The sequence below is a fragment of the Tyto alba genome, unplaced genomic scaffold (genome assembly GCF_018691265.1).
Source record: "Tyto alba isolate M040663 unplaced genomic scaffold, T.alba_DEE_v4.0 Super-Scaffold_8, whole genome shotgun sequence".
In the NCBI taxonomy this organism is placed as follows: domain Eukaryota; kingdom Metazoa; phylum Chordata; class Aves; order Strigiformes; family Tytonidae; genus Tyto; species Tyto alba.
In genome coordinates this window covers 20,959,778-20,974,862 of record NW_024881329.1, presented here as the reverse complement: position 1 = coordinate 20,974,862, position 15,085 = coordinate 20,959,778, and the positions used below count along the sequence as shown (strand labels likewise).

Here is a 15,085-nt window from a genome sequence, read left to right as displayed (position 1 = left end):
GGGTGTCCTCCACTGGGGACGCGGGGCTCGCGTGGTGGTGGTGGGGCTATGATCGCGGGACACGGCGGGGGGTGTCCCTCCCTCCCGCCCACGGTCTCGGGACTCGCGCCGGGCCGCGGTGCCCGCACGGACCCCTCGCGGGCCCAGCGGGGGCTGCTCACGGGTGGGTGCGGCGGGGCTGGGAGCCCGGCGCCTTGGGGACCGCCGGGGGGGTCCTGAGCAGGGAGGGGGAAGAGGCGGTGCCCGCTCCACTCCCACGCGGGACCGCGGCGCTGTCCGCGGTCCCGCAACCGGCGCTGTCCATGGTGCCGAGCGCACCGCTCCCACCCGGGACAGCCACCACCTCCCCCCCGCGTGGGGCCGCGCCGGCGGGATGTGGGGTGTACGAGCCTTGCATCGGTCCCCCCCTCCCCCTCCCCACGCCGGTGCCCACGTGGGGTGGGGAGGGGGGCACGCGTGGCCACGCCAGGCTGCGGCGGCACAAGCTGGCACCGGCAGCGTGTTTGCGGCGCCGTCTCCGGCGCGGCTCCCGGCGAGCGAAATACCACAAGCTGGCGCGGCAGGCGCGGCGGGCACCCGTGGGTGGGGGCGTGGGCGGCACGGGGCTGACTCAGGGGGCCACCATCCGCTCCCCGCCCCACCGGTGCCCCCAGCGTCCCCAGCACGGGCCCACGGCCACCACCCTGGATGCAGCAACCCCCCGGGAGCTGTGCAGAGAGAGGGGGGTGCGCCCCACCCTGTGGGATCTGCAGGGGGCCCAGGGGGAGCGTACCCACCAGTGGGTGCATGCACCCACCTGCCTGCGGGGGCCTGGGGATGGGGTGGGCAGGGAGACGGGCCCTGAACCCACCGGCTGGGCCCAGGTGGGCAAAGATGGGTTGTGGGTGTCCACGATGGGGCCGGTGGAAGGACAAATGGGTGGAGGCCAGCTGGAGAGGAGGACAGACGGACGGACGGGCAGACAGATGGGTGGAGGGGAGGACAGGGGAGGTGACGGGCAGCGGGACGAGTGGGGGGACAGACGGACGGCTGGCTGGGCGCGAGGACGGGTGGAGCGGTGGTTGGAGGGGGACAGATGGATGGGTGATGTACAGACGGATGGGTGATGATGGACAGATGGATGGGTGATGGACAGACGGGCAGATGGATGATGGACAGATGGATGGATGACGGACAGACAGATGGGTGGCTGGCTGAACAGATGAATGGCTGGCTGGAGGGGTGGGGATGGGTGGGGACAGGACAGGGGGCTGCAAGTGCTGACGGATGGATGGACGGGTGGACAGATGGGGCGGCGGGAAGACAGACGGATGGAGGAGCGGATGTGACGTGGGCAGCCAAGGGGGGGACGGGGCTACCCCGGGTGGGGCACGGGGCCAGGTGGGCAGTGGGACAGGTACCAGGGACAGGCTGGTGGCAGTATGGCCAGGGCAGGGAGGGGGGCAGAGCCTGGCGGGGCACAGGGGGGTGGCATGGGGGGGCCTGGCCAGGGGATTCTCTGGGGTGCCACAGCTTGGGATGGCCCAGGCATGGCCCAAGGGTGGCCCAAGGGTGACCCAAGAGTGGCCTAAGGGTGACCCAAAGGTGGCCCAAGGGTGACCCAAAGGTTGCCTAAGGGTGACCCAAGGGTGGCCTAAAGGTGGCCCAAGAGTGGCCCAAGGGTGACTCAAGAGTGGCCTAAAGGTCGCCCAATGGTGGTCCAAAGGTGGCCAAAAGGTGGCCCAAGAGTGGCCCAAAAGTAATCCAAAGGTGGCCTAAGGGTGATCCAACAGTGGCCCAAGGGTGGCCCAAAGGTGACCCAAAGGTCACCCAAAGGTCACCTAAGGGTGGCCCAAGGGTGGCCCAAGGGTGACCCAAAGGTGGCCCAAGGGTGGCCACGGCTGGAGAACATCTCGGGGACATCAGGTAAGCGGGTGGCCCACCCGGAGATGGCACGGGGGGGGCACAGGGATGGCAAGGGGGGGCCACGCCGGGGGGGTGGGCAGTGCCGCGGGGAGGGCCCTCCGCCGAGACAGCCCCTCCCGGGGCGGACCCACGGGGCGACCCCGCCGGGGCCGTTCCACCGGGGCTGCCTCCCGCGCCCCTCCACGCCGCGCCCGGGGGGCGGGGCCGGGCCGGGCCGCCCCGCTCCGCCCCTCCCGCCGCCGGAGCGCCGGGAGCACCGGGCCGGGGGGCTGCGCCGGTTCCCCCCCCCCCCGCCGCACCGGGACGCGGGTGAGCAGCGGCCGGGGATGCTGCGGGCGGCGGGAGGGGCCAGCGGGAGCGGAGGGGCCCGGATGGTCCCAACCCCCCCCCCCCCGAGAGGAGCGGCAGGATGTGGGGCTGCGGGGATGGCAGGGCTGGGAGTGGAAGGGCCGTGGGGCTAGGAATGGGGGGGTGCCGTGGGGCTGGGGGGGGGCGTGGGGCTGCGGGGACTGCGGGGCTGGGAGTGAGGGGGGCCATGGGGCCGGGAGCTGGGGGGATGCGTGGATGCAGTGGGAGGTGATCGGGGGGGGGGGGGTTGTCGGGGGGTGCGTGGCAGGCCGGACCCGGGAGCTGTGTCTGCCCCGGGGCTGTGGGGCAAGGCTGTGCCTGGGGGGACTCTGCCCCACACCCCCCCGCTTGTCCCCCTGCCACCATGTGCCATGTGCCCTACACCCCCCCCCCCCCCCCAGCACTCTGGGGTCTTGCAGGGTGCCCCGGTGACCCCGTGGGCACGTGCGTCCCCCGTGTGCCCTCCCCCCCCCACGTGCGCGGGCAAAGTCCCCACGGCCGGGGCTGCCCCCACGCCGCCGCCCCCCACCCCCACCCCCCCGCTTTGGGGGGTGCTGCCGCTGCCCACTCCGGGGGCACCCCCTGCCCCACGCAGGAGGGATGTGGGGCGAGGAGGGGACCCGTCGGGCACCCGCACCCCAGCCCCATAGCAGCCTCTGGAGAAGCCACAAGCGGCCTGGGGACCAGGCAGCCCCCGCAGGGAACAACTGACCTTCGTTACTATTAATTATTAAAGCAAACGAGGCTGGAGCAGCTGGAGCGAGGCCTGAGCCACCCCGTGCCCGCTGGATGCTGGGGTCCCGGCTGCTGGGGGGGGGGTGTGGGGGGGTGGTGGTGGTGTCGTCCCCTGTCCCCCCCCCGCCCACCCAGTTACAGCTCGGGGGGAACTGGGGGGACACGGCAGTGCCAGCGCGGCTGGAGGGGCTGGAGTCACGGGTGCCAGGGCCCCCCCCCAGCTCCTCCTGCTTCCTCGTGGCTGGGGGGGGGGGGGGGGGGCTCACCAGTCTGGGCAGGACATACCAGTCTGGCTTGGGGACACCAGTATGGCTGGGGCTCGCCAGGCTTAGTGCCAAACGGCGCCCAATGTGGGTGTCTCGGGGTGCCCCCGGCAGCGACACGCGTGGCGGGGCATCTAGGGGTGATCCCCGCGGGGCCGCTGAAGCCGGGCAGCTCCCCCCCCCCCCGCCCCGCCGCCGCCCCCCCGGCGGGATCCGGCCCCTCCGCCCGGGCGGGTTAATCTTTAGCCGCCGCCGCTGTAATGAGGCCTCATTAACGGCCATTACACCCGGCCGGAGCGGGGACGGGGACGGGGACAGGCCTTGGGACGGGGACACGGTGACGGGGGGGCTGGGGGGTGGGGGTGTCGGGGGACGTGGCCGGGGGGCCCGTGACACCCAGCCACGGGCCACGCCGGTGGTCCCGGCCACGTGGGCTGGGGGGTGACGGCCACAAAGGGGGTGCCCTGGGACCGGGGGCTCCCTGGGAAGGTGACAGTGTCCCCAGGGGAGTCCCCGGGGGCTGGTAGTGTCCCCGGGGGTCACGTCGCGGTCCCCCGCGGTGTGCCGGGGTCCCGGGGGGGGGGGGGGGGGGCAGGGTCCCGAAGGTGTGGCAAGGTCCCCAACGGCCACGCCGGGGTCCCCAACGGCCGTGCCAGTGTCCCCGGGGGGTGTGTTGGGGCCCCGGGAGGGGTGTGTCACTGTCCCCGGGGGGTGTGTCGGCGTGCCCGGCTATGTGCCAATGTCCCCAGGGCTCTGCCATTGTCCCCGGGGAGCGGCGCCAGGTTCCCAGCGGCTGTGCCAGGACCCTGGGGGTGCCAGTGTCCCCGGGGGGGGGGTGTGTGTGTTTGTGGGGGTGTGTGTGTGCTGTGCCAGTGTCCCCCCAGTGCACGGACTGGGGTGCCGGCAGCGTGCCATCGTCCCCAGGGGCTGTGCTGGGGACGGCCGGTGCGCACAGATAAGGAGGTAGTGGGGGGGCGCGGTGCTGGGGGGACACACACACACACACACGAGCCACTATCGGGTACCGGCAGCCCCGGGGGGGCCGGTAGGTGCTCCCGGGAGATTAGTGCGGGGGGCCGGGTGTGCGGGGGGCCCAGGGTGTGCGCGGCTCACCCCGGGCACCCCGTGCCAGGGTCCAAACTCCGCGGCGGCGACGGTGACGGCGGGAGGGCCCGGCCTTGCGCAGGTGGGTGCGGGGTGGGGTGTGGGGGGGTGTGGGGGTGCCCACGTGTGAGCACGTGTGCACACTTGTGTACAAAACGGGGACCGCAACGGCTCTTCGCCCGCTGCCCCCTGCCCAGGGGATGTGTGTGTGGGGGAGCGAACCCCCGGTGTTTTGTCACCCCGCAGGCGTGGATGCCCCAGGCTGGGGACATGGCGGGGGGGGGCGCGGGGGTGGCCAAGCGCCTGGCGACCCTCCTCTCGGGGCTGCTGGAGTGCGGAGCCTTCTGCGGCCTCATCTTCGGCTGGGCCTCCCTCGTCTTCGTCCTCAAGGACCTGGGCTACTTCGGGGGCCTGTGCCAGCCCGCGGCCACCGCCGGCCCCAACCAGACCCTGCTGCCCGGTACGCTCCCCGGCCCCCCCCCGGCCCTGCTGTCCCCCTGCCCAGTGTCCCCCAGGTGCCGGTGGCCTAAGGTGCCCCATGTCCCCGGCACCCCGCATTCCTGCTGTCCCCGTGCCCTGTGGTGTCCCAGTGCCCCAGCTCACAGCTTTTCCAGTGCCCCACGTCCCCGCTGTCATGGTGCCCCAGGTCCCTAATTTTCCTGTTCCCTGTGGCGCTCCATGTCCCTGCTGTCCCCAAGCCTGCCTCCCTGTGTCCCCGTTTTCATAACACCCTGTGATGTCCCACGTCCCCATTGTCCTAACGCCCCATGGTGCCCCATGTCCCTGTGTCCCTGCTGTCCCATGCCTGTGTTCCCATGCCCATGTCCCTGTGTCCCCATTGTCCTAGCACCCTGTGGTGCCCTGTGTCCCCATGTCCCCATTGTCCTAATGCCCTGCAGTGCCCTGTGTCCCCGCTGTCCCCATGCCTGTGCCCCATGTCCCCAGTGTCCTCGTGCCCATGTCCTCATGCCCATGTCCCCGGTGCCCCCATTCCTGTGTCCCCATGTCCCCATGCACGTGTCCCTGTGTCTCATGCCTGTGTCCTCATGTCTCCGTGTCCCTGGTTTCCCCATGCACATGTCCCTGTGTCCCATGTCCCCATGCCTGTATGTCCTCGTGCACATGTCCCCATGTGCGTGTGCCCATGTCCCATGCCCATGTGCCCATGTCCACATGTCCCATGCCCGTGTGCCCGTGTTCCCATGCGCGTGTCCATGTGCCTGTGTCCCCATGTCCCCATGCCCGTGTCCCCATGCCCGTGTCCCCATGTCCCCATGCGCGTGTCCCTGTGTCCCGTGTCCCCATGCGCGTGTCCCCGCAGACTGCAGCCAGCAGGATGAGCAGTTCTCCCTGGTCTTCACCATCGGCTCCTTCATGAACAACTTCATGACCTTCCCCATGGGTTTCATCTTCGACCGCTTCGGCACCACCGTCGCCCGCCTCATCGCCATGTGAGTGGTGCCGGGGGGGGGCAGGAGCACCCATGGGTGCCTGTCATTGGGGTGCCGGGTGTTATCAGGAGCGGGGCGGTTATCGAGGCAGCCAGGCAGGGTGGGGCAGGTGCTGGGGGGAGCACCCGTGCTGGGGGGGGGGTGGGGGGCACCCGTGCCCTTTGGGGGCACAGCCCATCCTGGCACCTGCCCCCCAGTGCCACCAAATATCCCCAGTATGTCCCAAGCACCCTGCTGCTCCAGGGGGCCCCCAGCCCCCCATGTCTCCCTGATGTCCCTGAGGCACCCCCATAACCATTGGGACCCCCCGTGTCCCCACATCCTTCCGCCCTGGGGGTGCCAGGCGGTGGTGGGGCACCCATGGGGTATTGGGGTGCTGTGTGCTGGGGTGCGGGGGAGCCAGTGGCTCCCCCAGAACCCTGTCTCCATGTGTCACCGCTGTTCCCACCCCCCAGCTCCCTCTACACTGGCGGGACCCTGCTCGTCGCCTTCTCCACTCCAGGTGAGACCCTGTGGTTGTTGGGTGCCCCATCCCCAGGGGGGGCACTTGGTGGGGACCCCCCTGTGTCCCCGCTGACCCCCGTGTCCCCAGAGCTGGCGGTGCTGCTCTTCCCGGCCATGTCCATGCTGTCAGTGGGCGGCATCCTCCTCATCCTCACCAACATGCAGGTGAGTTTTCCTGGCACCCTGAACCCCACCCAGTGGCTGAGGCACCCTGTGCAGTGCTGGGGGGGGGCTGATGGTGCGGGGGGGTGTGTGTCTGTCTGTGCCAGGTGGGCAACCTCTTTGGGAAGTACCGCTCCATCATCATCACCCTCTACAACGGGGCCTTCGACTCCTCGTCTGCCATCTTCCTCATCATCAAGGTGGGTGCAGGGTTGGGGGGACATGGCAGAGCCAGGGGGGGGGTGCTGGATGCCCCCAGGGGCCTGTCCCCACCCCAGGCACTGTGGGGAGGGCTGGGAACAGTTGGGTCGCAGGTGGGGGGACAGTGGGGGACGCAGCCAGGTCACAGTGGGGACAGTTGGGGACAGAGCTGGGGGGACAGTGGGGGACACAGGTGGGTCACAGTGGGGACAGTTGGGGACACATCTGGGGACACAGTGGGGGACGCAGCCAGGTCACAGTGGGGACAGTTCTGAGGGGACAGTTGGGGATGCAGCCAGGTCACAGCAGGGACATTGGGGACAGATCTGGGGGGACATTGGGGATACATCTGGGGACACAGGGGGTATGCAGCCAGGTCACAGCAGGGACAGCTGGGGACAGATCTGGGGACACAGGTGGTTCACAGTGGGGACAGGTGGGGACAGAGCTGGGGACACAGTAGGGGATGCAGCTGGGTCACAGTGGGGACAGTTGGGGACAGATCTGGGGACACAGTGGGGGATGCAGCCGGGTCACAGTGAGGACAGGTGGGGACAAAGCTGGGGGGACAGTGAGGGACACAGGTGGGTCACAGTGGGGACACTGGGGACACATCTGGGGACACAGGGGGGACGCAGCCAGGTCACAGTGGGGACAGTTGGGGACACAGCCAGGTCACAGCAGGGACAGCTGGGGACAGATCTGGGGACACAGTGGGGGACACAGGTGGGTCACAGTGGGAACAGTTGGGCACAGAGCTGGGGGGACAGTTGGGGACAGAGCTGGGGGGACGTTGGGGACACATCTGGGGGGACATGGGGGGGGATGCAGCCGTGTCCCCGTGTCAGCCTGTCCCGTCCCCAGGTGCTGTACGAGCAGGGACTGTCCCTGCGCGCCATGTTCCTCTTCATGGCGGCCTGCGGCGCCTGGCACCTCCTGCGCACCCTCTTCCTCATGCCCCGCACCCACATCCCCTACCCACTGCCCCCCGCCTACGACTACGGGTAGGGGGGCTCTGCCTGCCCCCGCGGGTGGCTGTCCCAGGGGCGCTTGGGGGTCCCGTCCCGTGGTGGGGGTGCCCATCCCTCCTGCGGGTGGTTGGGGGGTCCTGTCCCGTATGGTGGGGTTTGGGGGTCCCATCCGGCGGGGGGTGGAAAGGTCCCGTCCCGTGGGGGTGGGTGTCCATCCGGTCCTGTGGGGATTGGGGGTCCCGTCCCATGTTAGGGGTCCTGTCCAGCGGGGGCTGGGGGGTGCCGTCCCGCGGGGTTAGGGGGTCGGGTCCCACGGTGGGTGGGGGTCCCGTCCCGCGGGGTTTGGGGGTCCCGTCCCGCGGTGTCCCTCCCGTCCAGCGGTGGGTGGGGGTCCCGTCCCGCGGGGTTTGGGGGTCCCGTCCCGCGGTGTCCCTCCCGTCCAGCGGTGGGTGGGAGGTCCCGTCCCGCGGGGTTTGGGGGTCCCGTCCCGCGGTGTCCCTCCCGTCCCACGGTGGGTGGGAGGTCCCGTCCCGCAGGGTTTGGGGGTCCCTCCCGTCCAGCGGTGGGTGGGGGTCCCGTCCCGCGGGGTTTGGGGGTCCCGTCCCGCGGTGTCCCTCCCGTCCAGCGGTGGGTGGGAGGTCCCGTCCCGCGGGGTTTGGGGGTCCTGTCCAGCGGTGGGTGGGGGTCCCGTCCCGCGGGGTTTGGGGGTCCCGTCCCGCGGGGTGACGCGGGCGCTGCCGCAGGCTGCGGTGCCCGGGCCGGTCCCGCTCGTACCGAACCTACGAGGAGAAGCGGGGGGGGGCGGGGCCCGAGGAGACCCCCCTGGAGCCGCGCGCGCTGCGAGGTGGGGGCGGGGCTTGGCGACGGGGTGGGGCTTGAGCGGGGGCGTGGTTTGCGGCGGGCGGGGCTGCGGGGGGGTGGGGCAGGCGTGGGCTCACGGCGGGTGGGTGTGGACGCGTCGGTGAGTGGCAGGTACGCGAGGTGGGCGTGGCCACGGGGCGAGCTGGGGGCCGGGCTATGCAGATAGCGGGAGCGCGGGGTGGGCGTGGCTACGCAGGAGTGAGGTCAGAGTGTGGGTGTGATGATGCAGATGCAGGGGGAGGGGCCGCGGGGCGGGGCGTGGGCTTACCTGGGTGTGGTCAACTGGCGAGCGTGGTTATGCAGATGAAGGGGGTGGGGCTGGGGGCTGGGCGCGGCCGTGTGTGGGTGTGGTCAGAGGGTGGGCGTGGCCTCGTAGTTAAAGGGGCGAGGCCACACAGGTGGATTCAGGGGGGGGGGGGGGCAGTTGGGTGTGGCAGCGGGGCGTCTCCATGGCCGGGCGTGGCCGGGGCGTGTCCCCAGCTGTGCCCCGCCCTCCCTCGCGCGCAGGAGGCGGCGCCCCCCCCGGCGCGTCCTTCGTGGGCTGCGTGTGCTCGGCGCTGTTCGCGTGGCACGTGGTGTGGCTCTCCGTCATGCAGCTGCGCCATTACCTCTTCATCGGCACCCTCAACCCCCTCCTGCACCTCCTGGCCCGCGGAGACCCCCACCAGGGTACAGGGAGGGGGCACACGCACCCCCGGGGGGGGGCACACACCCTCCCCCGCCCCCCCCCCCCCCCCCCCGGTGGCGGCCGGCCCCGCCCTGACGCCCCGTCCCCGCAGTGAGCACCTACACCAACGCCTTCGCCTTCACGCAGCTCTGCGGGGTGCTCTGCGCCCCGTGGAACGGCCTCATCCTGGACCGGCACAAGCGGGACAGGACCCCCCGCCCCGACGGTAACCGAACACCCCCCCCCCACCCCACCCCGGCGGGCGCACCCGCGCTCCCGCTGTCCGTGTGTCCCCGGGGGGGGTCCGTGGGTGCCCCGCCGTGAACCGCCACCCGCGCCCGCAGGGCCCCCGGGGGTGCTGGCAGACCTGCGTGCCGCCGTGCTCTCGCTGTCCGTGACCGCGGCGCTGTGCGCGCTCTTCTCGGTGTGCGCGGCCGTGCCGCTGCTGCCCGCGCAGTTCGGCACCTTCGCGCTGCAGGTCATCAGCCGCTCCTTCCTCTACGGGGGCAACGCCGCCTTCCTGGCGCTGGCGTGAGTGGGGGGCGCGGGGGGGGGGGGGGGGGGCATGGCGTGGGGTGGGGGCAGCGGGGGGGCATGGCATCAGTGGGGGGCATGGCGTGAGGGGGGGGCAGCAGGGGGGGCATGGCATCAGTGGGGGGCATGGCGTGAGGGGGGGGCAGCAGGGGGGGCATGGCATCAGTGGGGGGCATGGCGTGAGGGGGGGGCATGGCGTGGGGTGGGGGCAGCGGGGGGGCATGGCGTGAGGGGGGGCATGGCGTGAGGGGGAGGACGGGGGGGGCATGGCGTGGGGTGGGGGCAGCGGGGGGGCATGGCATCAGTGGGGGGCATGGCGTGAGGGGGAGGACGGGGGGGACGTGTCGTGAGGGGGGGGCATGGCGTGAGGGGGGGGCAGCAGGGGGGGCATGGCATCAGTGGGGGGCATGGCGTGAGGGGGGGGCAGCAGGGGGGGCATGGCATCAGTGGGGGGCATGGCGTGAGGGGGAGGACGGGGGGGGCATGGCGTGAGGGGGGGGCATGGCGTGAGCGTTTGGCACGGGGGGACATGGTGTGAGGGGGGGCAAAGGGGGGGCATGGCGTGAGCAGGGGCATGGCATGAGTGGGGGGCAAAGGAGGGCATGACATGAGGTGGGGCATGGTGTGAGGGGGGGGGGCCGAGGGGGGCATGGTGTGACGGGGGAGAAAGGAGCGGGGGGGGGGGGCCACGAGGTCATTGTGTGAGTGGGCGCGGGAGGGGCAGGGTGCACAAGGGGGGACGGGGTCAGGGTGGGGGTGTCAGGGGATGGTGGAAGGGTTGGGGGGGGGTTGTGGTGTGTGTGTCAGGGGACAGGGTGTCGGGGCAGGGGGCGCGGCGGTGTGACACGGGGGGGTGCCGGGCAGGTTCCCCCCCCAGCATTTTGGGAAGCTGTACGGGCTGGCCATGGCGCTGTCAGCGCTGGTGGCCCTGCTGCAGTACCCCTGCGTCGCATTGGTGCGCGGCCCGCTCGGCGGGGACCCCTTCTACGTGAGTACTGGCCCCACGGCCACCCCATGGCGAGGGGTGGGCGTTCCTGCCCCACAGCCGCACCACAGCCACCCCACGGCGAGGGGTGGGTGTCCTGCCCCACGGGGGAAGAGGTGCCGCCCCAGGGAGGGGCGGGGGTCCTGCCCTGTGGGGAGTGGAGGGTGCTGCACCCAGCACGGGGGGGCTGTGGGGCTGGCCCAGGGGCTCCCCTGTGTGGGGGGGGTCAGCCCTCCAGACCCACACCCTCACTCTCCCCCCCCCCCCCTCACCCCCAGCTGAACTTGGGGCTCATCGCTGTGGTGCTGGTGGCCTTCGTCAGTCCCGTGGTGGTGGCCCGCGAGTGCCGGCGGCGAGCCAAGGAGCTGGAGGCGGCTGGCACCCCCCTGGCAGCCCCCCCCGGCGCCGAGACCCCCACCGAGGCGCCCTGCTGAGCCCCACACCCCCCGCTGCCAGCCCAGCGCCTGCTGCACCCCGTTTTTCTGTTGGACTTGGGGGGGTGCTGTGCCGGTGGGATGGGGTGTGTTTGGGGGGGAAGGGAATAAACACCGATGCTCCTGATGCTCGCTGTGCTGCTCCCTCCCAGCACCTCCAGCCGCTGGGGCTTCTCCAGTGTGTGCTATGGGGTTGAGCACCCCACTGCCTCCCAGGGCTGGGAGGCACAGCCCCCTCCCCCTGGACCCCCGGTACACACAGACACACAACCTCAAGGCACCTCTGGTTTACTGGGTTGGGGACAGGGGCCACTGCGGGTCCCCAGGGGCGGGGGGGGCCATGGCAGCACCCCCGGGGTCTTCAGTACTGGCAGATGAAGGGGCGCAGCTGGAAGCAGGCCCTGCTTCTCCAGAGTCCGTCTGGGGACAGGGGCCAGCGTCAGTGCCATGGGGTGGCCCCTCTGCCCCCTCCCATTGCCCCCAGTAGGCGACTGCCCCCTCCTAGTGTTCCCAGTAGTGCTGTGCCCCTTCCCATCGCTTCCAGTGGTCTGTGGCCCCCCCCGTGCCCCTTCCCATTGCCCCCAGTAGCCCTGTGCCCCCTCCCACTGCCCCCTCCTGGCGTCCCTTCCCATTACTTCCAGTGGCCTGTGCCCCTTCCCAGTGCCCCCAGTAGCCCTGTGCTCCCAGTGCCACCAGTGCGGTGGGTGGGGGTGCGGGTGCTCTCACCGTAGGTGCTGAGGGTGGTGCAGGTGGTGAGGAGGTGGTGGGGATGAGTGGCCGCCCAGTTGGCGTAGTTCCAGGGACTGGAGTCCTCCCAGTACGACCCCCACTGCCCATTCTGCCAGGGCGATGCCTCAGCACCCCGTGCCTGGCACCCACACCCAGCGCCTGGCCCCCAAAAAAACAGCCCCAGCTCCCCCATACCCAGCCCCTCGCCCCCAAAAAACAGCCCCAGCCCTCCTATACCCAGCCCCCCCCATACCCAGCCCCTCGCCCCCAAAAAACAGCCCCCACACTCAGCCCCTCCCCTCCAAAACCCAGTCCCAACCCCCCATACCTGGCCCCTTGCCCCCCAAAAAAGCCCCAGCCCCCAACACGCAGCTCCTTGACCCCCCAAACCAGTCCCAGCCCTCCCATACCCAGCCCTTCACCTCCTAAAAGTAGCCCCAGCATTCCACACCCAGGTCCTGCACCCATCTGCGGCACCCCACACCCAGCCCCTGCACCCCATATCTACCCCCCGGCCCCCCACATCCAGCCCCCAGCCCCACTCGCAGCCCCCCCTGGGTGGGCTGGGCACCCCTCACCGTGCGGCTGGTGACAGCCCCGATCCAGGGCGCGCGGCGGGTGTAGGTGCGTGCCAGGTTCCGCAGCTGCTCGTTGCGGGAAGCGCTGTGCACCGAGGCCAACTGCCCCCCCAGCACCTCCCGGCAGTGCCGCTGCGGGACGGGGCACAGTTTGGCACCCACTGGTACCCACTGGCACCCCATGGCACCCAGAGGCACCCACCAGTACCCACTGGTACCCGTCAGCACCCTCTGGCACCCACCAGCACCCACCGGGTCCCACCAGCACCCGCTGGCATCCACCAGCACCCACCAGCACCCACCGGGTCCCACCAGCACCCACCGGGTCCCACCAGCACCCGCTGGCATCCACCAGCACCCACCAGCACCCACCGGGTCCCACCAGCACCCACCGGGTCCCACCAGCACCCGCTGGCACCCACCGGCTCCCACCAGCACCCATATCCCCTCACCTGGGCACGTGAGTAGCTGAGGCGCCTGGTCACCACGGTGTAGTACAGCCTCTGACCGTCCCTGGCCGTGCCTGCGGGGACCCCCTGGGGGGGGCGGGGGGCTGGCGCTGGGGACAGGGCGAGGGCTGGTACCCGGGGGGGTCCCTCTGCCACCCGCCACCAGCCCCCAGGGCACGCAGCACCGGCCAGGTGGGGGGGTGGAGGAGGGGGGCAACGGCACCTCTCCCGGGGTGACCGGGGCACCCGGGGGGGGCACCCAGGGGGGTGTCCCCGCGGGGTGGGGGGCGTGGGGGGCACTCACCGGGGCGGCTGGCGGAGGCCGTGGCCAGCAGGACCAGGGCGAGGAGCAGGCAGGGTGGCATGGTGGGGTGGGGGACACTGGTGGTGCTGGGGACACTGACGAGGAGGGGGGACACCAGCACCCTCGGGAGATGCCGTGTCCCCGGTCACCCTCAGCCACCCTGGGACCACCCCTGTGTCCCTCTGCCAACCCCATGTCCCCGTGTCCCTCTGCCCCCCCCAGCATCACCCCGTCCTCCCCACCTCCCCTCTGCCAACCCCACCATGCCCCCGTGTCCCTCTGCCCCCCCCTCCATCCCCAATCTCTCTCCACCACCCCCAGTGCCACGCTGTGCCCCGTCCCCTCTGCCACCCCCAGTGCCACCCTTCCCCCCTGTGCCCACCACTGCCACACCTGGGACCCCTCTGTCCCCCAGGGACCCTGTGCCACCCCATCTCCTCCCCGTCCCCCTGGCACCCCAGTGCCACCCATGCCAGCCCCAGGGACACCCACCCTGGCCCCCAGCCCCGGCATCCGGGGGCTGAGCCCCCCCCGCTGTCCCCGCTCCTCACCTGGGACTTGGGGGGGCTCCACGTGCTGCAGGCTGGGTGGCTCTGCCCGCTGTCACCCTTATAGGGGTGACAGGGCCACGTGTCCCCAACCGCAGCCTTGCACCACCCCAGCCTGGCCCCCACCCGCCAACTGCTGGGGACACTGGAGGGGGGGGGCCTTGGGGGGACCCTGCCTGGCACATGGAGCACCCCTGGGGCATGGAGACAGGGGGTGCAGAGTGGGGGGCACATGGCCCAGGGGTGGGGGCTGCTGGGGGGTGCATGGAGCCCAGGGGTGGGGGGTGCTTGGGGGGGATGTGTAGGGTGCAGCAAGTCCTGTGGGTGGGGGGTGCCAGGGTTGCTGGGGGGGGTGCTGGGGGGTGCTGATACCATCTCCCGCCGGGCAGCGCTTGCCCAAGGGCCGCTTCCTCCCCAACGGCCGTGGCCCCCAGAGTCCAGCTGGGCCGTTGACCCACAGCCCCCCCCTGTTTTCCCCCCTCCCCGGGGCCGGCACCCCCCCCACCTCCCCAGCCCCATGGGGCTCACGACTCAGCACCCCACAGCCCCCTCCCCTGGGCCCCCTGCACCCTTCTCCTGTGCACCCCACACCCCTTGCAGCCCTCATCCCTGTGCCCCTTGGCACCCCAAAACCCTGCAGGCCCCATGTCCGTGCCCCCTGCACCCCTCTCCTGGGCACCCCCACCTCAAGCAACCACCTCCCCTGGGCCACCCTGTGAACCCCCCACCCCAGCAACTTGCACCCCCATGTCCCGTCCACCCTACATGCCAGCACCCCCCAACCCCTGCAGCCTCCACCCCGTGCCCCTGCACCCCAAACCCCTGCAACCCTGACCCCTGCACCCCAAACCTCTGCACCCCCCACCCCTGCAGCCCCCACCCCCTGCAGCCCCCACCCCCTGTCCCTGCACCCCAAACCCCTGCACCCCCACCGCTGCAGCCCCCACCCTGCACCCCATGCACCCTACATGCCAGCAGCCCCCACCCTGTGCCCCTGCACCCCAAATCCCTCCACCCCCACCCCTACAGCCCCCACCCCATGCCCTGTGCACCCTACATGCCAGCACCCCCCAACCCCTGCAGCCTCCACCCCGTGCCCCTGCACCCCAAACCCCTGCAACCCTGACCCCTGCACCCCAAACCTCTGCACCCCCCACCCCTGCAGCCCCCACCCCCTGCAGCCCCCACCCCCTGTCCCTGCACCCCAAACCCCTGCACCCCCACCGCTGCAGCCCCCACCCTGCACCCCATGCACCCTACATGCCAGCAGCCCCCACCCTGTGCCCCTGCACCCCAAATCCCTCCACCCCCACCCCTACAGCCCCCACCCCATGCCCTGTGCACCCTACATG

General features: G+C 71.6%; 2 protein-coding genes across 4 annotated transcripts; one reads left to right on the top strand and one right to left on the bottom strand.

Moving 5' to 3' along the window:
- Window positions 1-2,191: 2,191 nt before the first annotated feature.
- Window positions 2,192-11,337, top strand: SLC43A3 (solute carrier family 43 member 3). Of its 3 annotated transcripts, none has more exons than XM_042784930.1 (13): window positions 2,192-2,214; window positions 4,602-4,815; window positions 5,677-5,806; window positions 6,262-6,308; window positions 6,399-6,475; window positions 6,580-6,672; window positions 7,538-7,677; window positions 8,388-8,488; window positions 9,013-9,174; window positions 9,285-9,398; window positions 9,651-9,703; window positions 10,571-10,694; window positions 10,970-11,337. In XM_042784930.1, the coding sequence occupies exons 2-13, from the start codon at window positions 4,608-4,610 to the stop codon at window positions 11,320-11,322; spliced, it is 1,602 nt and encodes a 533-aa protein (XP_042640864.1). In that variant the 5' UTR covers window positions 2,192-2,214; window positions 4,602-4,607; the 3' UTR covers window positions 11,323-11,337. The 3 variants fall into 3 exon arrangements, with proteins under 3 accessions (XP_042640864.1, XP_042640863.1, XP_042640865.1); XM_042784929.1 differs by lacking the exon at window positions 2,192-2,214 and adding an exon at window positions 3,863-4,437; XM_042784931.1 differs by lacking the exon at window positions 2,192-2,214 and adding an exon at window positions 4,286-4,437 and having other exon boundaries at window positions 9,517-9,703; window positions 10,970-11,252.
- An 88-nt stretch (window positions 11,338-11,425) lies between these two features.
- On the bottom strand, window positions 11,426-12,615 carry LOC116964355 (proteoglycan 3-like). The gene is made up of 3 exons (XM_033003830.2): window positions 12,433-12,615; window positions 11,852-11,963; window positions 11,426-11,545 (listed from the first exon to the last, which is right to left on the bottom strand). Exons 1-3 carry the CDS (start codon window positions 12,613-12,615, stop codon window positions 11,487-11,489), a joined length of 354 nt encoding a protein of 117 aa, XP_032859721.1. The 3' UTR covers window positions 11,426-11,486.
- Between the last annotated feature and the right edge of the window lie 2,470 nt (window positions 12,616-15,085).

Coding starts and splice junctions, on each gene's coding strand:
- SLC43A3 (XM_042784930.1), top strand. CDS start 4,608: ATGCCCCAGGCTGGGGACATGGCGGGGGGGGGCGCGGGGGTGGCCAAG. Junction 8,489..9,012: donor GGAGCCGCGCGCGCTGCGAG/GTGGGGGCGGGG, acceptor CCTCGCGCGCAG/GAGGCGGCGCCCCCCCCGGC. Junction 9,704..10,570: donor GCCGCCTTCCTGGCGCTGGC/GTGAGTGGGGGG, acceptor GGTGCCGGGCAG/GTTCCCCCCCCAGCATTTTG.
- LOC116964355 (XM_033003830.2), bottom strand. CDS start 12,615: ATGGGGTGCCAGTGGGTACCAGTGGGTGCCAAACTGTGCCCCGTCCCG. Junction 11,964..12,432: donor GGGCTGTCACCAGCCGCACG/GTGAGGGGTGCC, acceptor TCGCCCTGGCAG/AATGGGCAGTGGGGGTCGTA. Junction 11,546..11,851: donor CACCACCCTCAGCACCTACG/GTGAGAGCACCC, acceptor CCCTGTCCCCAG/ACGGACTCTGGAGAAGCAGG.